Below are 22,658 nucleotides of genomic sequence, written 5' to 3' on the forward strand. Positions count from 1 at the left end.
TTTATACATTCTCAGTTTTCATTTAGATTTTAATCAAACAAAAAGGCATGTTTGTGGAGTTTTACAGTATGCTTGTGATTAACCTGCAAGTCATTCCTGACAGAGAAGTTCTGTCATCAAAAGGTGTTCCTGTCATGACCATCCCACTTGGTTTTCAAGATTTGTGTATACATAAGACTACATTATCCGATGTGCATTCAGATTACTCTCTCAAATGTAATGATTATTTATTCACATTGTTTTAAATTATCCATTATCTAATAGCTTTGAGATTTAGATGATGTGATTGTTTATTTTTAAAATGACATTGCAAGGTAGGTGAGAGAGGCCGGATCTGGCCATTTTGAAGATAAAACAAGTAGAAAAATTTTGGCCAGATATGGCTGGCTTAAATGCTAAATGGTTGAGACAGTAGCCGATGATTTCAAGGAGATTTAACTGCTGTTTCTATCAGGTTGAGAATGACCATGAAAAGCAGAGGTTCTCAAACATTTTGGGCCACCACCTCACTCATGGCCACATAATACCCTCAGTGACCCCACCCCTAATTTTATGTATAAATAAATATTTTATATTTTTCTAATTTATATATACTATGAATCATTTGATATTTAATATAATATTATATAATTTGTGTACAATATTATACTAAATTCATAGCATCCCCCAATTCACTGCCTTCTTTCCAATACCTCATTTTTCTCTCCCCCACCCCTAGTCACCAGTGCCCACCTGGACTGTCTTAATGCCCACTAGTGGGGGAGGGCAGTAGCACCCACTTTGAGAACCTATGATGTAAATTGTCACAAGTAATTAGATTTGTTGATTGGACATAGATTAAGGGTTTGTTAATTTTGTCTGCTATTAGTGGTTCAGTCAGCAGGTCCTTCAGTGACAGACGGAAGGTGGTTGCTATGCTAGTTAACTCTCATACTGAAATAAAATCCTGGAATGTTCAACTAATAATTGAATGTAGACCAGTAGAACTGTCTAATCTAGATGCCAATACCATGCTGACCTATATGAGGAGTTGTATGTGACTCAGATACACCAGTTGTTCCTCACTAATTTTCTACTAAACTAACATGAATATCTGTTAAATAGCCACCTGTATCCATTACCATTTAAGTGCTCTCTCTCATTGTTGTTGGCACTCCGTCGCTTACGACGTCGAGGGTTCCAGTTGATCCGATCAACGGAACAGCCTGCTCGTGAAATTAACGTGCAAGTGGCTGAGCACTCCACAGACACGTGTACCCTTAACGTAGTTCTCGGGGATATTTAGCGTGACACAGTGTGACAAGGATGACCCTTTGAATTACAGGCACAACAGAAACAGAAAGTAAGAGTGAGAGAAAGTTGTGGTGAAAGAGTACAGCAGGGTTTGTCACCATCCCCTGCCGGAGCCTCGTGGAGCTTTAGGTGTTTTCGCTCAATAAACACTCACAACGTCCGGTCTGGGAATCGAAACCGCGATCCTATGACCGCGAGTCCGCTGCCCTAACCACTAGGCCATTGAGCCCCCACTGTCTCTCATATATACACATATGTAATCATGCTTACAAGCTACTTCTGCTTTTTGACCTTTTTATAACTATATTTCTGATGAACCATCTGCCTTTGTTTTAATTTTGGAACATAAATGAAATTTGAAAGGTTTTAATTTATATTACTGGAAGACATGATGTTTGTATCTTAAAACCAAGGCTTAGTCACAAACATGTTGGTATCCAATTCTTAAAAATTCACAAACATTGGCTGCTTGTAATGTGCTTGGCATTAACTTTTACAATATGAATCTGCATGAGATAACCCTCTGGTTCTACAATACAGAACCTTGTTTTAAATTTTAAATCGTTCATGTGTAAGAATATTTTGTTATATTGTAAGCACTAGCTTAATAATGGACCGTTAAAAAAAAAATGGCATCAATTTAAATCAGTAATTTCCAAGCCGGGCACCACAGAATTTTGGAAAAGAAAAAGTTTCTTATACCAAAACTTATTGAAAACCACTTCTAGCCACTCTCAACAGGCATTCTCAACACAACACTTTGCTGTTGGTTTCAAGCCAGAGCTTTAGTAGTAAAGCAAACTGAGCACGCATAGTCTATACCTATTACATTACATCAGTTGACAACAACAACTTGTATATATTCTCTCTCTTTCTTTGTTTCTCTCTCTCTCTCTCTCTTTCTATATATATATATATATATATATATATATATAATGTTTAATTAATTAGGAAAAAGCATATTTATTGTATTGTTTTAGTTAAGCATATGTGGATCCTTGTCCTCCCAAGGTTTGAAAGCGCTGCTGTAGAGTGTGCTACAAGCTTAAAAAAATGGCCTCAACAAGTATTAATTTTTCTTTTTCCCTTTTTTTTTTTTCATTTAGCATGTGACTGTTATTGATTTCTTTATATAGGCCGGAGATTAATATTGATTTTTTTTAATAGGTATATCTATAGATTTTATAGAAGAATGAGATACTGTGACATTTATGCATTAGGCAAGGGGAACATTAGGGATGTAATTAGCCCATGAGATTTTTGATTATTCAGATTATTAAATTCATTTTTGGTGCTTTTGTTTTTCTTTACTTTGGTTTGATTGTTGTCCTTTTTGAATATAAAGAATTCTTATTAGTTCTTAACTTTCAGAACAGAATAATTTTCGGAACTTGCAGTGAGTTCTGAAAATCATTCACAAATCTCATCTCTGATATCTCAATAGGTAATTGAAGCAATTACCTTTTTAGGTGTTTGGAGATGATAATAGAGGCAATGGTTGTTTCTCATTAGCACAGGACAATAAATTTAGAAGGAAGAGTACAATTGATTAAATCAATTTTGGTATTGCACGTGTGACTGATATTTATTTTATTTGACTTCATAAAGGCTTTAAAAACTAGTAAATTAGCAGAATCATTAGCGCATTGGACAAAATACCTTTGAATATTTGTTGCAGTTTTTCATTGAGATCTGATTTCAAATCCTACTGAGGTTTAACTTTCATCTTTCCAGTGTCAATAAAATAAAGTCCCAGTCAAAGGCAGTAGGTTAGTGTTGGACAAAATACTTTGTAATGTTTCTTCCAGTTATCTATGTTCTGAGGGCTCGGGCAAATGTGTTAAAATTGTTTGGAAACAACAAAAATGAGGCATCTTTAGAATTGTCTCATGGAATCTCCATGACAAGCACTTACTGTAAAAACCCATGTAATTTGTGCAGGGGATTTTTCAGGATAAAATTTGTTAAAAGAAGCTTCTCATGTAAAATTCGCACCCAAAAGTTTTCAGAATTGTCGATATGGCCAGGGGAAAAAGGTTTCCAATTTAGTTGTATTTAGCATAATTTCACATATGATTAGATTTTATTAAATTTTCATTAAATAAAAATAATTTCTGTTTAACATGTATCACATTAAAAGCTATTAAATTACAAAGTGTTCGTGCTGTTTATAATACTTTATTTTACATTTCTTGCCCACAAGAGATTATGTCCGATCTTTAGCATATTGCTGTATGTCTTCTCAAATCACGATCACAGGAAAAGTTGATAAGAATTATCAACAAAAATAAAACTGATAAATATGCACAGGTGTTGCAAATTTTCTGTAAAAACCTAATCTGACATTAAATGAGTCAACTTCTGCAATGAATGTTTACGTTTTGTACGTCTTTTTTCAACAAAAAAAAATTTCTAAAAAAATTCTGGAAACGATCTACTCCTGTAACTTCCACACCCCTAAAGTTTATTTTTGTGGGGAAAAAATGCATAAATTACATGGGTTTTTACAGTATTACCCACCAGATTCAGTTAACAACTTGAGGGTCAAGAAAGGAATAGGTCTGAATGGTAAATTTAACTCCTGTAGAATTTTAATTCACAACACAGGCAGAGAAAACTAGATATTGCAAAGCATTCAGTTAGTACTCCTACTAATTGGGTCACATTACTATTACTTCACCTGATTCTACTTAGATTAGGTACAAAGTAAATAGTGAATGGAGTACCAGCCATTCAAGTCAGTATAAGCTTAACCCTTTAGCATTCAGATTATTCTTTCAAATGTAATGCTTATTTATTCAAATTGTTTTGAATCATACATTATCTCATAGCTTTGAGATTTCCATGATATGAGAGTTTGTTTTTAGAATGACATTGTGGGGTAAGTGTGAGAGGCCAGATCTGGCCAGTTTGAACATGAAACACGTAGAATATTTGAGCTAGATATGGCTGGTTTTAATGCTAAAGCGCTAAGCTGATGATGATGAAGCACTTTTTCCACAAGTGATGAATAAAATTCACTGCAGAATATTTCACATATGTATATACAGTAATCCCTCGCCTACCACAGTTCACCTATCGTGGTTTATTATTTAAGCTTATGTCGATTCCTCTGTGGTGTTGTTTTGCATTTATAATAATATATATATATATATATATACACAAATTATAAAAATAATTTTTTAAATATACAGTACAGTACTGTTTCTACTTCAGATTTTCACCTGTCGCTGGAGTTTTGGAAAGTAACACCTGCGATAGTTGAGAGATTACTGTATCTTGTCTTATTGGTTTCAGTCATTAGACTGCAGCCATGCTGGGGCACTGCCTTGAAGAATTTTTAGATGACTGACGTAAACACACCAATGCCAGTTGTCAAGTGGTACTGAGGGACAAACACAGGCAAAGGTACACATACACACACACACACACACACACACACACACACGATGATCTTCCTTCATTTGCCATCTATCAAATCCAAAGCATAAAATTTTGATTGGCCTGAGACTATAGTAGAAGATACTCACCCATGATGCCTTGTAGTGACACTGAACTCAGAACTATGTGGTTGGGAAGCAAGCTTCTTACCACACAGCCATGCCTGCACTTTTTTTTTTTTTTTTTTAATTGTCTACAATGATATAGTTGATTAAATTAAACTTGGTATTGACTGATGTTAAATGTTATTTTATCTTATCATTACCCTGGGAAGATGAAAGATAAAAGTCAACCTAGATATAATTTAAATTCAGAACATCCAAAAGCCATTGGCAAATGCTGCAATTTTCTTTTCTTTCCAAGTGCTGACTGTTTTGCCACTCTTAAATATAATAATTAAGTCTTTAATATTCAGATTAATCTGTCAAATGTTGTTGGCACTCCGTCGCTTACGACGTTGAGGGTTCCAGTTGATCCGATCAACGGAACAGCCTGCTCGTGAAATTAACGTGCAAGTGGCTGAGCACTCCACAGACATGTGTACCCTTAACGTAGTTCTCGGGGATATTCAGCGTGACACAGTGTGACAAGTCTGACCCTTTGAAAGACAGGTACAACAGAAAGAGGAAGAAAAGAGTGAGAGAAAGTTGTGATGAAAGAGTACAGCAGGGTTTGCCACCACCCCTGCCGGAGCCTCCTGGAACTTTTAGGTGTTTTCGCTCAATAAACACTCACAACGCCCGGTCTGGGAATCGAAACCGCGATCCTATGACCGCGAGTACGCTGCCCTAACCACTGGGCCATTGCGCCTCCACTTCTCAAATGTAATACTTATTTATTCACATTGCTTTGAATGAATCATTCATTATGTCAGAGCCACCAGATTTTAATGATGTGCAGTTATGTTTAGAATGATATTAAAGGGTAGGTGTGAGAAGCCAGAGCTGGCCAGCTTGGATATAAACAGGAAGAGTATTTGGGCTGAATATGGTCAGTTTCAAAATGATTGCTAAAGACACGGTGATACAGTTAAAAATTGATGAAATAAATGATTTGTGAAATTTCTACCATAAAATGCTGTAGTCATGGATAAGGTTGACTACACTGACAAAACAGGTGGGGCTCTGATAATTTTCATGCATGGGCTTAGAATCTTAGATAGACAAAAAAAAGTGAAAATAGCAACATAATGGCAGCAGCATTCATAGCTTACTCCAAGAGAATTTGAGATGCCAGTCCCAACTGGTTAATCAAACTGACTGTATCGCTGACAGAAGTTTTGTTCTCTCCTTTTCTTTTTGGAACATCATCCCATCAATGACAATCGCATGCTTCTTCTTCACACACACACACACACGCACGCACGCACGCATGCATATATACTACATATACCTAGACACAATCATGTTCAAGAATATTCACTAATATTGGCAGCTGCAGTAGTAAAGTTCAATGCTTTCAGGCGTTTTCTATTTTTTCTTTTTTTAAATTTATTTAAGAAACTGCTGTAGTCTTTCTCACCACCACCACCACCACCACCTTCTTCCAGTTACCACTACCACTATCACCAGTTGTATTGTGTTGGTTCTGCACATGTTACTGATCCATTACTTGGTTCTTACTACTACTACTACTACTACTACTACTACTACTACTACTACTACTACTACTACTGCAGCAGCTGCTGCTGTTATTGTTGTTGTTATTGATATTATTATTGTTCTTGTCATTCTCTCTCATCTCTTCCTCCCTCCCCACACACCACGTCATTACACACTTCCCCGTTTACACTTTCCTCACCATTTCTGCTGATTTTAATCAATAACCATCAGCAATGAACTCTAAAAGAACGGGAAAGAAAGGAAACAATTCTTTCTACAATGCCCTGCTCTCCTCTGATACCAGCTTCTTTTTTTTTTAATTTACTCACTTTAACTCTTTCTCTTCCTTCCTCCCCCCCCCCCACACACACACAGTCAAGGTTTATATATAGCTCAATTTCAGTATCTTTCTGTACTGAAAGGGATCATCATCATTGTTTAACGTTTGTTTTCCATACTGGCATGGGTTTGATGGCTTGACAAGAACTGACCAGCTGGGGAGCTGTCCAGGCTCCACTTTTCTGTTGTGACACAGTTGGATGCTTTTTCTAATGCTGGGTGCTTTTTACGTGCCACCTGCATGGATGCATTCACGCAGCACCACCAACATGAGTGTACTTTATGTGGCACTGGCACCTGTAAAGGGCACACCTGTATGTATGGCTGACTGTGATTTTACTTAACTTGATGCACCTTCACAAATACAGCAAATTGCCACACACACACATTTATAATCTCAAAAGATTGGAAAAAATTTGGGTATTATTTATTCACCATTACATGTCTTTCATTTGTTAATATGAGTTACAAAATTGTACATGTTGGAGAAACAGGAGTGGCTGTGTGGTAAGTAGCTTGCTTACCAACCACATGGTTCCAAGTTCAGTCCCACTGCATGGCACCTTGGGCAAGTGTCTTCTACTATAGCCTTGGGCCGACCAAAGCCTTGTGAGTGGATTTGGTAGACGGAAACTGGAAGAAGCCCGTTGTATATATATGTATGTGTGTTTGTGTGTCTGTGTTTGTCCCCCATCATTGCTTGACAACCGATGCTGGTGTGTTTACGTCCCCGTAACTTAGTGGTTCGGCAAAAAGAGACCGATAGAATAAGTACTAGGCTTACAAAGAATAAGTCCTGGGGTCGATTTTCTCGACTAAAAGTGGTGCTCCAGCATGGCCGCAGTCAAATGACTGAAACAAGTAAAAGAGTAAAGAGTAAATTGTACATGCTGGAGAAAAACAGCACCATGACGCAATTCACTTTGCCAGAAATTTGGAAACGACATGCTGTACTGCTTGACATTTACACCAGAAGCTCCTATATGAACACATGGTGAACACACAGAAATAACCATTGGCTTGCCGTGTCCCCAAAACATGTACTGAGTGTGATAAAAATCAAACAACCAGTCAACATCATGGTGTTTGAAGTGATCACTAGTGATGGTGACATTATGCCTCCATTCATCTTCCCACACGGCTTCATACTCAACACGAATGCCTACATCAAGTGCCTGGAGGAGGTAGTGCTGCCCTGCATATATCTTATGTGGGCTAAAGTCCTGATATAGTTGGCATCCCAAGAAAAAGACACAAACATATCAAATAACAGAATGGTAGCGGAAGTGGCTATTAATTGGTAAAAATAAAGAAAAGAAAATAAACAGAAAGAGAGGTAGATAGTAATTTCCAGAAATATTCCAGCAGTGGCAGGAATGCTGGCAGAAGTGTGTAGACTCCCAAGGTGAATACTTTGAAGGAAACTAAATCAAAATGGTGAGTTTTTAATATTACTTGTTTTCTGCCCAAAGGTCGGATACTTTTTTACTACACCTCGTGTGTGTGTGCCTGTATGTATGTATGTATGTACATATATATATATATATATATATATATATATATATATACATACATACACATACACACAGCCAGGTAACCTTGTACTTCATCTACAGCAAGACACCTGTATCCGTCTCACTATAACCTTTTCATCATCACCTCCCTCAATTCCTCCTCCCCTCTTAAAAGTTTTGTCTTGCAAGTACTTGGTGACCTTGTCAGTGCAGGTGCCACTAAAAAGCACCCTGTCCACTCTGCTGAGTGGTTGGTGTTCGGAAGGGCATCCAGCTGTAAAAACCTTGCCAAAACTGACCTTGCCTGTCCTTGTGCCACATACAGAGTACTAAGTCCACTGCAACACCAGCATCAGCCATGGTTGCAATCTCACTTTACTTGCCAGGTCTTCTCAGTTACAGCATATCTCCAAAGGTCTACATCTCTTGTCATTGCCTCTGTGAGACTCAACGTTTGAAGATCATGCTTCACCACTTCATCCCATGTCTTCCTGGACCTACCTCTTTCACAGGTTCCTTCTGCTGTTAGGGTGTGACACTTCTCCACACAGCTGTCCTCATTCATATGCAACACATGACCAGACCAGTACAGTCATCTCTCTTGCACACCACATCTGATGCTTCTTATGTTCAAATTTTCTCTCAGAGTGCTTGCACATCTAGCAGATCATACTAGCTTCATTTCTTTCAAGCCTGTGCATGTCTTCAGCAATCATGGCCCATGTTTCACTGCAGTGTAGCATTGCAGTTAGCACACATTCATCATACAGTCTACCTTTAACTCTGAGCGAGAGGCCCTTTGTTGCCAGCAGAAGTAGGAGCTTTCTGAACTTTACCCAGGCTATTCTTATTCTAGCAGCTACACTCTCAGAGCATCCACCCCCGTAACATACTTGATTGCTGAGGGATGGGAAGGAATGGGAAGGTGGGGTAGGAGTGCGTAAGTGTGAGATGGGCTTATGAGGGAGTGATGAACAAAATACCTATGTTTCCAAAGGGGAATTATCCACACCCCAAAGAATTCCTCTCAACACATGGCTATGATGTTCCCTCACTACTTCTGCTCATGATCAGATATGCACTTATCATCAGCCACTAAGGGACATGCTCAATCGGTTATGGTCAAACAACTAACAAGCAAATGTGTGGTATTGAGCAGAATATTTGCTGTAGCCCACCTTTTATACCAAGACAAAACAATGTACATGGTAACACTTCCAGTCAGTTAAGATCAGGTGCCATGAAAGCCACTGCTTGGTACTGCATCAAGGCATTTATTATTATTATCATTATTATTTGTTAGCACACTGGACGAAATGCTTAGCAGTATTTTGTCCATCTTCACATTCAAATTCCACTGAGGCCAACTTTGCCTTTCACCTTTTCAGGGTCAATAAAATAAGTATCAGTTGCACACTGGGGTCGATGTAATTTACTTACAACCAAAATTACTGGCTTTGTGCCAAAATTTGAAACTATTATTATTATTATTTTATTTACCTGCATGCTTGTTACAATCACTTGCCGAGACACACCCAGTGTCCTAGGGTAAGTGAAGGATGAGAGATGTTACAGTATGACTGAAAGCTTGGGGAGGGGAAGTCGCAGGGACAGTAGTGAAATATCTTCATGTAATACAACTCAGACATTCTATGGACAGTACTTGTCAGTACAATCTTTTGGATTTCTTTGAGACATGGTTCTCCTGGGATATTTAGATGTTTTTGACATCCCTTTCTTATCATACCTGGGGAACCCACAATACCAGGATACCACATCTTTTGTATTTCAATTTTCAGGTCTTTATAGTTACGTAATTTGTCAAATTCCTTTACAGATATATTTTGGTCAGTGGGAACACTTACATCTATTAGTCTACAAGTATTTTCTTCCCTGTTTTTAATGACTATCTACGGTCGATTAGCCTGGATTGTTCTGTCAGTGTTGACTAGAAAATCCCAGAGGATTGTGACACTTTTACCTTCAAAAACTGGCCCGGGGTGATGTTCATACCAGTAAGCAGGAGTGTTGATTTTTGTAGTTTTGCATATTTTCCAATGTAAATACTGTCCTACCCTATTGTGGCAATCTTTGTTTTTGTTTGGCGTCAGCACAGGACATTCTAGCTCTTCGTTGTTTCTAGCAAGCAGCTTCAGATTGTCCATATAAAATAAATGGTTTACAATAATATTATACACTTTGAACCCATACCTGGTGATACTCAGTTTGTTTGAGAGTGGGATCAGTGCTATGCAAAAGGGTAATGGGAAGAGGGAGTCACCTTGAAAGATGCCTTGTTTGATGTTGCTTTTAGGTTGGCTCATCCCATTACTATGGTGTAGAAGGAGACGTGTATTCCACTTGGTCATGCTACCTTGTAGGAATTTGGAGACAACTGGAGAGATCTTATATATCTCGAGGGCCTTGAGTATCCAATTATGTGTGACTCTATTAAACGCTTTCCTGTAGTCTATCCTTACTTAGACTGTAGTCTATCCTTACTTAGACTGTAGTCTATCCATACAGTATGGATAGACTGTAGTCTATCCATACTCAGGTTCTTCTTTTTACTCAGGCAATTCTCTTATGTCCATAAGAATTCCTTTTTACAGCTTTTTTGAGCTTGTGGAAGGATAGAGTTCTGTTCAAGGAAAGTGTACATTCTTTCAGTTAGTATCAATATGGGTATCTTGTGGGTAGTGTTAAGACCAGTTATTGGTCAGTAGTTCTTCAGATTTTTCGTGCCTTCAGTTTTTGGTAGAAGATGTATTGTTCCTTCAATTATTATTAAGGCAGTGAGCTGACAGAATCGTTAGCACATTTGACAAAATGCTTAGCGTTATTTCACCTGTCACTACATTCTGAGTTCAAATTCCACCAAGATCGACATTGCCTTTCATCCTTTCAGGGGTCAATAAAATAAGTACTATTTTGGACACTGGGGTTATCAACCCTTTTGGCAAAAATTTGAAATAATATTAATAATAATAATAATAATAATTATTATTATTATCTGATGCTAACATCTTTAGAATCACCTTTTAATAATAACCCAAATTATTGATTACTCCTTCAACACCACCACCTCTCATTCCATTGTTCAGTGAACTCCAAAGGATTCTGGTGATTGATTATGATTGGTGGATTTCTTGTGCTATTGTCAGTGTGTGTGAGAGAGTGCATATGCATGTCGTACAGCCTTGAATGCAATATATATGTGTGCATGTTAGTGTATAGTGTATTGGTGTTGATATGTGTTTATTTACATGTATGTCTTTGTGTGCATTAGTGTGCAAGTGAATAACATTGCAAACCAGTGCAGCAGTAGAATTTGAACTCTGCAGCACCCCCCTAATTCCCCCTTAATTACAGTGCTTCTATATATTCAACTTGCTATCATTTTGGTGAACTTTTCTTGTCATGACTATTTGTAAACCACTCCAACAAAAGTCTGTTAATTTTAAAAAAAAAAGAAAAGAAAAACTGAGCTAAGAGAGATAGCTCAAGTGGATCAGTAACATGAATTTAGAAGAAAATCACAAACAAGGTGATACACTGAATGGTAGAAGTAAAAATAAATAAAACAAATTGTTAAATTGAGAAATCTGCATTTTGGTTGGAAGAAGAAAGTAAAAATAAAACAGTAAGTATGAATGCTTCTCAAAGCCAAGGGGAGATAATTCCAATAAAGAACTAGTTTTTCATATTGAATTTCATGCTTGGTGGGAAATGTGACCATTGTAAAGAAAGTTTCTGCAATGCAACAAATGGCAGTAGGCTCCTCAACTGGGTTGCCACATACTGTGGCACCTTCTCCAGTAGCAACATGGTGTGGTCAGCTACCATCCCAGGCTCCGCTACTCGTCAGGCTGAGAAAAAAAGAAAAACAACTGTTAAGGTATTGGTCACTCTCTGACAGGTTTTTGGTTGAGCCTGTGGTAGTTGAGACCTCTGGCGTTCTTGGCCCCACCAGACCATATCTCTGTTCTCTGCTATCAGGGTGGAGATGGCTGTCTGCAAGTGCGAGGTCTATAAGTCAGAATGGTTGTTACAGCACATCTCCCTCGCTAACCTCCAGGACAAGCTTCCTTTTTTCCATTCCTCTCTTTCTACCTCTCCTCCATTTCCCCTGTCCATCTTTTTCTAACTCTTTTCCTCTAACCCTCTACCATTCGTTTTTTTTTTTTTACCCTTTCTTTCTCTACCTCTTCACCTTTCACCTAACTTTCACTTTCCTTAATACCCACAAGCCACTGGATGAAATATTGTGTGAACTAGAATTAAGCCCGTAGTACAATGAAAGTCACAAGTAGTCCCAAACAGGAATTCACTGACACAAACCATAAACTTACTGTTAAAACTAGTTGCAAACTGTTTGCTACAAGTGAAGCAATCACAAACTTCAAGGCACAAGTAGTTGGGAAGTGTAAATTGCAAACACTCACAAGGACTAATTAGCTTTACTTAGACCTTCTTATTAGTATTATTATTTAGTTGGAGCCTTGGAAAAAGAAAATGCCTAGGGAAAAATCAAGGATTGGTGTCCCTCAAGCAGTCATGTGCCCTCTTTGATACCTTCAAGCAACTCTTGGATAGGTGGAGCTCTCCAGCCCTGTAAGGCAATTCATCTTACAAGAAGGCCACTCCAATGAAAATCAGTCCTACAGCTTGCTGGTCACTGTGGTCAGACTGCCAAGTCTAAAGTGTGGGATCAGATTGGACAGACTGAATCTCACTTTAAAACTACTTAGTACAGGTAGGGAGAAATATACTGCATTGTCAAGTATCTGTTTACATAGCCACTTGAGGGCATGCCTCTCTTCATCATGATCTTTCAACACAAAGAAACTGCTATCATCCTTATCATGTAGTGAAATTGATTTGGTTGACATTCTACTTAAACTTCTTGAGATAGGTATTTGTAGGATATAATGAAGTCTGGGGAGTAAGAATTGAGCAAATTGTTTAATTTAGTTTATATGATAAAACGGGGAGAAATATGTGGAGGTGATTTGCAGAGAATAAAGTCATTGTGTTAGCAGCAGTGACTGCGTTAGTCAGTGAGAATAAAGGAAAGTGAAAGGAGAGAACTTTTAAAATATCCAGCCTCAGAGAAAGTGTTCGACTTCAAACTGCAGAAAGATGATGATTATCGCAAGAAGCCAATGTGATAATTGGAGAGAAATACTGCTAAACAACTAGTCACAACACATGAAGAAGTAGAAACAAGGCTTGAAGTTAAAAAGAATAACTGAAAGTAAAATACAATGAAATACAAGAAGGAAATGGAGCAAGGCTTAAAGTTAAAACATTTAGGATAACAAAGAGTGAAGAAAAAACTTATTTTTGACCAGCACTACACTTGTGTGTATACAGATTATGTGTGTGTGAGTTTGTTTCTATAACCTATTCAATGCTACTGTCTACGTGACCAGTTCAATAGAAAATATCTAGAACAGCAAGAATACGAAGAAATCTTTGTTCATTATACTCTTGTTACACTAAAAGACCACCTGCAATACAGACTATCTACTGGTCATCATTATTGTCATTAGCTTTACCCTTTCCACTAGATATGGTAAATCAATGTAGTCATTAGGTACGCTGTGATTGATTTCTTGTACAAAAATGTGATGTATGTGGGATTGTGACTGCACCTGTATAAAGTTATGCGTGTGTGTTCATATACACACACACATACATATGATGCACATGCACTCTTGCCAGCATGGGAAGTGGACATAAAATTATGATGATAGTAGAGTCTCAATGTTTGATATTCATCATCATCATCATCGTTTAGCATCTGTTTCCGTGCTGGCATGGCTTAGACTGTTTGACTGGAACTGGTAAGCTGGAGAGTTGTCTTATTTTGGCCTGGTCTCTATGGCTGGATGCCTTTCCTAATGCCAATCACCTCAGAGTGTACCAGGTGCCCTTAATGTGTCACTGGCACAGGTGTCTTTAACGTGTCACCGGCACAGGTGCCCTAAACGAGTCTCTTGCATGGGTACCCTTAACGTGTCACCAGCACAGGTGCCTTTAATGTGTCATTGGCATGGATGCCTTGAACGTGTCACCAGCACAGGTGCACCAGCGTTGCTGGGGGGAGCAGTAGGGGTGGTCCACCCTGGGTGGCACTTTTAAAGGGGCACCACTTTTGGGTCTGCTGTAAGCAATATGTGTTTTTTGTAGAGTCTGGGGGCAGGAAACAGAAGGGCTGCCCAGGGCAGCACACACACTCTAGCTACACAAGTACGTGGATGCCATTGACATGTCATCAGCACTGGCCATGATTATGATTCAAATAAGCTTGACATGTCTTCAATGCACAACAATTCGCCAAAAGTGTCAGTCACTTGTCATCGACTCCATGAGACTCAATATCCGAAGATCATACTTCACCACCTCATCCTTTGTTTTCCTGGATCTACCTCTTCCACGGGTTCCCTCCACAGTTAGAGATTGAGACTTCTTTATGCAGCTGTCCTTGTCTATATGCATCACATGGCCAGAATTGAGTAAAGCATTTGGGGGCTGTGTAGCTCATACCATTACCCCATTACCCATGGCTAATTTACTTACCTCTCTTCTTTTCTCGGTCTCTCTATCTCACTCATACACACACACACACACACACACACATTCTTTCAGTGTTATGGATAATATATATGTAACCTAATACAACCTGTTATATGCTTGGGTCTTTGGTGAGTAAACCACCTTCCCTCGCCAGGTTAACCTAGGGGAAATGGTTGCTGCAAACTAATCAATGCAAAATGTTGGTTACAGCATGGGGACAATGGCTGTCTGGCAATAATATAATATATAATATATATATAAACACAAGGAGTGATGAAGAGACTTGGACTCATTTGTCATTTGTTGTTGTGATGAGAATAGCTTGTCTTGGAGAGAGTCGGCCAGCTAACTTTATAATGAGCATAGACCGTTTATTGCACACCCTCTTTTCTCTATCCTACAAAGCATGCTCCTTTCTTCATTTTTGCTCAACAATTTAACATCAGTTGTTAAAAATGCATGCAAAAAATTTGCCTGGTGAATCTAGTAATATTTGAAATGTTCTATGCTGAATTGCATCAAGGGTCATAAAATTAAGAAAAACATTCTCGTTTACACTGCTCCATCTACCTCTGTCACTTACCCCTCTCTTCCCTGAGTGATCTCACCTGCTTTCGTTATTCCTAATGTTTTACAATGGATTAAAACATTTTGCTGAAATTGTTCAGGATTCATGTAGTTCACTCACATTTAGTGTGCCCTGTGGTGTGACTAATGCACAGCACCAGTCCTGTTGGTAGGTCAAGCCAATATAATCCTATCTGTTTTAGGCACAAGGCCTGAAATTTTGGAGGAGGGGGCTAATAGTTTACATTAATCCAGTGCTCAACTGGTACTTATTCTATCAACTCTGAAGAGATGAAAGGCAAAGTCGACCTCAGCAGCATTTGAACTCGGAACATAAAGACAGACAAAAGGCTGCTAAGCATTTTGTCCGGCATGCTAATGATTCTGCTATGGTTTTTGAATTTACACACAGTCAAAGTACCAAAGGTATTGATGGAAGCCATATTTTCTGCTATCTAAACATAGATGTCACTTAGTGGCTCACTAAATATACCAAGTAGGGTGTTAGTTCCTTAAACGAATAACACAGATTTATCATTACAACTGTCGGCATCAGAAATGCGCTGGTCTGTTGTAAACACGATATAGATCTGTATTTTTAAGTCCCTTTATTTCTGTTGAAAAAGAAATGAGTTTGCCATCTTGTGTGTATGTGCAGAGAGAGAGAGAGAGGCATGAGACTGAATACTATTGATATAATTTCCTTGAGAGTAAGGCTCGATCTCTAATGCAATCTGTCGAGGGTCAAAACTATTTCCAATGGGATATTTTAGTAGAGTGCATTGCTGATTTGCTGTTTTAATATGTCAGCTACCTTTTGTCCATCATCTCGAGAATTCACAAACACACACACACATTCATTCTTTTATATGTTTCAGCTCTAAGGCTGTGGCCATGCTGGGGCACCACCAGTGAAAAATAAGCGGTACTTCTCATGAGACAGATTTGAATCTTTGACTTAAAGATGACTGCTGTTATTCAGCTATAGTCCTCCGCTCTGCTAACTCAGCTATTGCATAATTTGTTATTATATTTTTTCCTTTGTTCTTTCCTTCTCCCAATCTCGTATTTAAACCATTAACGGTTTCTGATTAACACAAGCACTTGAATATGCCCCCCCCCCCACCACCACCACCACATCATTCCATCATAATTGGTTCATGGGAATTAATTGCTTAATCGTTCATGGGAGATAACTACTCCATGGAAAGTACTTGCTGGAGCCTTTACGTGGATATTTATTTAACCTGTCAGAAATAGTACCCAGTCCTTCAAACCAAACCCTACTTCTTAAAAAAGAAAATGAATGTAATCCAAGTTAGATTTTAAGACGAACTAAAATGTGTTTCATCATTGATCTATTCAAAGAAGTGACCTTGAGCTAAATAGCAAGAACCCCTCCGCGTGGACACCCATCGGCTAGAAATATCAGAAAAAGCCCTCTCAGATTTCATCATAACTTAGAGACTGGTGCCCGTGACCACTACCTAGGAGGAGTTACAATCACTAAAGTAAGGTAAATTCATGTGCCAACAAGATGTTGTAAAGATGAAAAGTATTGTTGGCTTGCTTCAAATGAAGTTTTCATTTTCTTTTTAATGGTTTAGTGAGCGAGAAAGGGTAGCCTTAAGTTTTTTTCAGTATATTTGACACTAGTGGGTGAAAGGAATGCAGAAACCATGACCCTCATCGATTATCCTTGGATTGGCAACTCAGTCTGATTTCTTTTCTTGCAGTAACATGGACTCTGCTGTAGGCATCCAACAGCTAGCTTGATTCTAATAATAGATATTCTACTATTCTGATAATTCTAATATTCAAACAAGAGCACTCAAAGAGTGCAAACCTCCGCCAAGACAACACCAATGTCCTCTCAACAATTATCCAGAGATAATTTTTAAATTGAGAATATCTGTAATAAACTCGACTCCTCTCATAAACAAGAATACTCAAAATGAACCTGACCACTCCCCAAAATTAAATTTAAAAAACTGGAAAAATAATCTAGAATCCCTATCTGGTTCCAGATCGATCCCAAAATTTAATCAGTTCATGCCAGTCACAAGGCCAAGCATCCCTGAAAGTTTCGTCCAAATCCATTTGGCAGTTCTTGAGATATCTTGTCCATGGACAAACAAACAAACAAACATAAGTGAAAACAATACCTCCGCCTTAGCGAAGGCGGAGGTAATAATATATATCCTAATTATTCTAATAATTCTAATATTCCAATAATAGATATTCTATTATTCTAATAATAGATATTCTACTAATCTAGTAATTCTAATATTCCAATAATAAATATTCTATTATTCTAATATTCTAATAATAGATCTTCTATTTTAATAATTCTAATATTCAGATAATAGATAACAGTCCTACACACAGTTTACATCTTCCCAGTCCCACTCACAAGGCTGAGGTTTATCAAGTCTATGGCAGCATGTGATTTGCAAGCCAACTTTTTTGACAACTATTGGAGCATGAAGCACTCCACAAAACTGCAGGTTCATGAGATGGTTGTGATCTGTAAACAGTTTTGAGTGGGACCTGGAAAGAGATGTATGAACATACAGTGCATATGTGCACACTGAATTTGTAAAACAGAAGAGAAGAATACAGATGCAATGCACATGTCAAAATAAAACGGAAGAGAATATAAATGCAATGTCAAACAAGTCATATGATGGTCTACATGCCATGTCTGACACCACTATCATGCAGCTTTGTTGCCGTTTTCTTGTTTAGCCACACCACACAGTTTGAACAGCTTGAAAGAGTACGATGTAGTAAAGAAGATGATTAAAAAGTGTATGTAGCTTTGAGAGGCATCATTTATGTATTGATTGATCGATATTGAGGAAGTACAAAGTCTGAAAAATTTATTTGCATACACTTCTGGAACCCTGGCCATGGAGTTAAGAAGTTCTTTTCATAACTCCATGGTACTGCTGCATTTCATCCAATTATGCAACATTTTCAGCAAGTGTCTTTCTTCTATAGTCTCACCTGGCACAAGCATTGTGAGTAAAATTAGGTAATAAGGAGAAACTCTGCAGATTCGTCAGATTGATTGTACCTGGCTGCTGGGTGCCTTTAATAGGAAGGTCACTTTGTTGCAAGTGTTTTGATCAAGTTTCCACACTGAGGACCTGTAGTGGTTTCTCCTTCCTCTCTGCTTTCTGTAGTGTGGCCTAGTGGTTAAGGAGTGGGCTCACAATCATAAGTTCATGAGTTTGATCCCTGGATTGAGTTATTTATTTTTTTTGTCTTGGGGGCAGATGCTTCACTTCATTTCATGTTGTCCCAGTCTGAAAATGCTGCACCAGTAGTTGGCTGATGCAGCACCTTCTCTCTTGCTTCCCACAACCTCTGTGTGTCACTGAGTCAAAGAACAGGGGAATCAAGAGGATGTCTATGCCTGCTCACAACTATGTAGGGATCTATGTGTATGCTACCAAGCCATACTTACATGCGAGTGAGAGCTTTTATTTTTTAAATCTTTTCTTTGTTTCGGTCATTGAGTTTTCAATCAAGCAAATCGACCCCTAATGCTTTTTTTTTTTTAAAGTCTGGTATTTATTCTATTGGTCCCTTCTGCCGAACTACTAAGTTCTGGAGATGTTATCAAGCCAACGCCATGAAGATACACACACACACACACACACACACACACACACACACACACACACACACACACACACACACACACACACACACACACACACACAAACATTATATGATAGGTTTCTTTCAGTTTCCATTTACCAAATTCACCCGCATGTCTTTGGTCAACCTGGGGCTATAGCAGAAAACATTTGCACAAGTCACAACACAGTGGGACTAAACCCAGAGCTATGTGGCTGAGAAGCAAACTTCTTACCACACAGCTACAACATTACCTGGATTTTTTATTTTTTTTATTTAGTTTGTGCCTTAATGTGAACTTATTTTGTTTTAAATATCTGGCCCAAATATTCTACCTGTTTTATGTTTATACTGGTCAGGTCTGGCCTGTCTCATTTACCCACTAAAAGCAAACAATCGTATCACTGAAATCCTGAAGCTACAAGATATTACATGATTAATTCAAAACAATGTGAATAAATAAGCATTACATTTGACAGTAATATGAATACAAAAGGGTTAACTATTGATATTCAATTTTTTCTAAGGCTTTTTTATTAGTTTTTTTTTTTTGGTGGGGATGGGGGCGAGTGGTTTCATCTTTAGTGAAAAAAGATCATTAAACTACAAAGGGTTAGTAAATTAGAAATAGAATTTGTAGGTATTCTAAATGACTTCAAAAAAAGTGCCATAGATTAAGATGTCACTTGGAAAGGAAATGAATAGGAAGTCAATATAGAAAGACAAAGGTTGAAAAAAAAAAAAAGAAGAAAAACTCTTATCTAAAATCCAAGGAATAAAAAGCTGGTAAAATGAAAGAAAAGAAATATAATTCTCTTATTATTCATTGCCATCATTGAAGTGCAGTGATGCCGTGGTAAGGAGGCACCACCTTCCATAGTGCTGTCATTTCAATGTTGTACTTATTTTATTGAATTCTGTCAAGGGGGCAAATTACTTTGTGTATGTGTTTGTGAGAGAGAGAGAGAGAAACAAACAAACAGACAAAATGTCACTTTATCTGAATTAATGTTCCCTTGATGACAAGTTTGATGCAGTGTTTATTTCAGTCTGCTACTTACTTTATCCATCTCCATTTACCTAACTGCTAGGTTGCAGGACATAAAGCTACACAGCTTAAACATGCATGCATGCACGCACGCACGCACACACACACACACGCGCACACACAGTAGTTTGTGTGTGTGCAAAGGAACAAATTTCCACAACTTAATTATTTAGAGACAAAATACATTGCAATATTTTTTTGTTTTTTTCACCCAGCTTTGCCTCTAAGCTTTCTAGGATTGATAAAATAAGAACTATTGGTCTTGATTAAACTAACTACACTTCTTCCTTCTCTACTGCAAAAACAATTGTTGCTTTATGTTCATCATAATCATCTTTATAATTTTACATCCACTTTCCATGCTGGCATGGGTTGGACAAGTTATTTCTTTTCTAGATAGCTTTGCTCATAAGTTTCATTTGTGTTTTTCCTCCAGGCTTTGTATGACTGAGAGAGGCCAATGCCAGTGTCACATAAATAGCACCCATGCCGGAAGCATGTAAAAAGCACTGTTCAAACGTTTGGCCTCATAGAGGCAGTGACAAGTGACCAAGACCTCTGGCGATAAACCGTGCTTGAGAAGACCTGTCAAACCAAGTGAGATTGTAGTCATGGTTGATGCCAGTGGCATGTAAAAAGCACCCACTACACTTTTGGAGTAGTTGGCATTAGGAAGGGCATCCAGCCATAGAAACTATACCAAATCAGATTGGAACCTGGTGCAGACCCCCAGCTTACCAGTTTTCAGTCAAACTGCCCAACTCATACCAGCATGGAAAACAGATATTAGATGATGATGATGACAACACTAGAAGTCACAATTAAAAGGTCCTCTTTACCACAAACTTGACACAGTGTAATGAGGGCATTGTATCATAAAGAAGGGGAGAGGTGAGAGAATGATGAATGGAAGTACATAAATGATGAGAGAAAATGATGGATGTCAATGCTAAATGGCCAGGGTGTAACTGTGTGTGGGCTATATGTAAACCTGTTGTAATCCTTTATGCATATGTCTTGAGATGCATGAGAGAGCTAGGGTAATAAAATAAAGAAGAGAGTGTGGAGTGTTGTAGAAACTATGAGATGGGTCGAATGTCATCCCTAGTTACATTGGAAGCAGTGTACAGTGAACAGAAGAGATACACTGTTATCATTAGTCACATCTGCCTATTTTACAAGTAATTATCTAAATGGCAAAATTTGTTGGCTTCTTTGTTTCTTTTTTCTTTTATTTCTATTTATCTATCAGTAATTTTCAATTTAAAATCTAATTACAGGTGTGATTTGATAGCTGAAAATTTACAACAAACATCATATTTGAAGAAACCTAAAAACCACATTCCTGTAAGAGATGAAGATTGCAGTACTGCTAGCAACAAACTTCATATTTTTGTTGACAGTACATCATGTATCTGCTCAATGGGATGGTATGTATGTGGCATATTTAATTTTATTTTACATAGCAATTGATAAAGAATAGCAGCATTGGTTATTAGTTTTTGATGAGTCAAACATAGGTTCCTTGCATTTACAATGATGAGGGTGACAAGGAAGAGTCTATTTAATTCAGTCAACTCAGGTGAAACAAATACCACTCATAGCATTTTGATCCAAATGCATTTTTTATTTTTGTTGTTTTTTTTTAAATATCAGTTTACTTATATTTTTCCCTTTCTTACTTTCACCATACTGATGTGAAGTATATTTAGAAAGTTTTGTGCTTGATTTAGAAATTATTATGCAGTAAAAAAAAAGCAACTATTTAGTTTATTTTGGCAAGTATGGGAAGCAACTCTGGACATGTTTAAGTCTTATTAAAACCACCTCAACAAAGTATAGTCTTTGTCATATTTGCCCAAAAAGTGGCACAAGAATAACTAGGTAGCTATGTAGAAGCAAATTTCTTGACCACACAACTATGTCTTCTGTTTTTTTTAAATATTTATTTGCGTTATTGTCTTTGTATACTTGGTAGAATTGGCAGATTGTTAGACAAAGTCCCTCTTTATATTCTGAGTTCAAATCCAGACAAGGTTGATATTTTTACCTTTTTGTCCTTTTCAGAATTCATAAAATAAGTACCAGTTAACTATTAAGTGTGGCAGGGGGATCGATATAGTTGAGTATACTCTACTTGATCCTTGTATGTAACCATATGTGTTATGTTTTAAATTGTTATCAAAGATAGAAATTGGCTGGTAGAAAATCACAAACTAATGGGCCAAATGGACTGTGTTTGTTGTTTAACTATGTCCCTCTATTCTCCCTTTCAGCCTTTTGATGGGGGTTGATAAAATCAGTAATTTAACTATGGAGACATGAAAGAGGGTCTACATAGGTTGTTGAGACTGAATTAGAGTATGTTTCAAGAAAGAATTTGCTGTTCTATTAGCAGACCTAACTCTCTGATTTGCTTGTAGATATTAAGTTTTGCTCTATCGTAAGTTATCTAGAAAATCATGATGATTTAAATGTTGTTGCTGTTTAGGTGCTTGCCAACCCTAATTGAGTTCATGTATGGTAGATGTATGATGTTCATTAAGCATCAGCTGAACCTTGGATGTCTTGAGTAGAGTTCATTTAGGTGTGACGATGGTATGATCGAATTGCACTGTTTCCTAT

At 37.7% G+C, this 22,658-nt stretch overlaps 1 protein-coding gene across 8 annotated transcripts in view; it reads left to right on the forward strand.

The window, feature by feature from the left end:
• Window positions 1-22,658, forward strand: part of LOC106879415 (neuronal cell adhesion molecule) — a 179,921-nt gene that overhangs the window by 111,520 nt on the left and 45,743 nt on the right. For 5 of the 8 annotated variants that reach the window (XM_089350918.1, XM_089350916.1, XM_089350919.1 and 2 more), the window contains exon 3: window positions 21,314-21,463. Coding sequence is in view for 6 of the 8 variants with exons in the window: in XM_089350916.1 (XP_089207042.1) it covers window positions 21,388-21,463 (76 nt within the window). In the remaining 2 variants the exon portion in view is untranslated. Of the gene's footprint in view, window positions 1-21,313; window positions 21,472-22,658 lie in introns of all 8 variants that reach the window. The other 3 variants (XM_089350920.1, XM_089350921.1, XM_089350922.1) reach the window with 1 other exon arrangement.

Source organism: Octopus bimaculoides, chromosome 4, assembly GCF_046866305.1.
Source record: "Octopus bimaculoides isolate indiv1 chromosome 4, ASM4686630v1, whole genome shotgun sequence".
Classification (NCBI taxonomy): domain Eukaryota; kingdom Metazoa; phylum Mollusca; class Cephalopoda; order Octopoda; family Octopodidae; genus Octopus; species Octopus bimaculoides.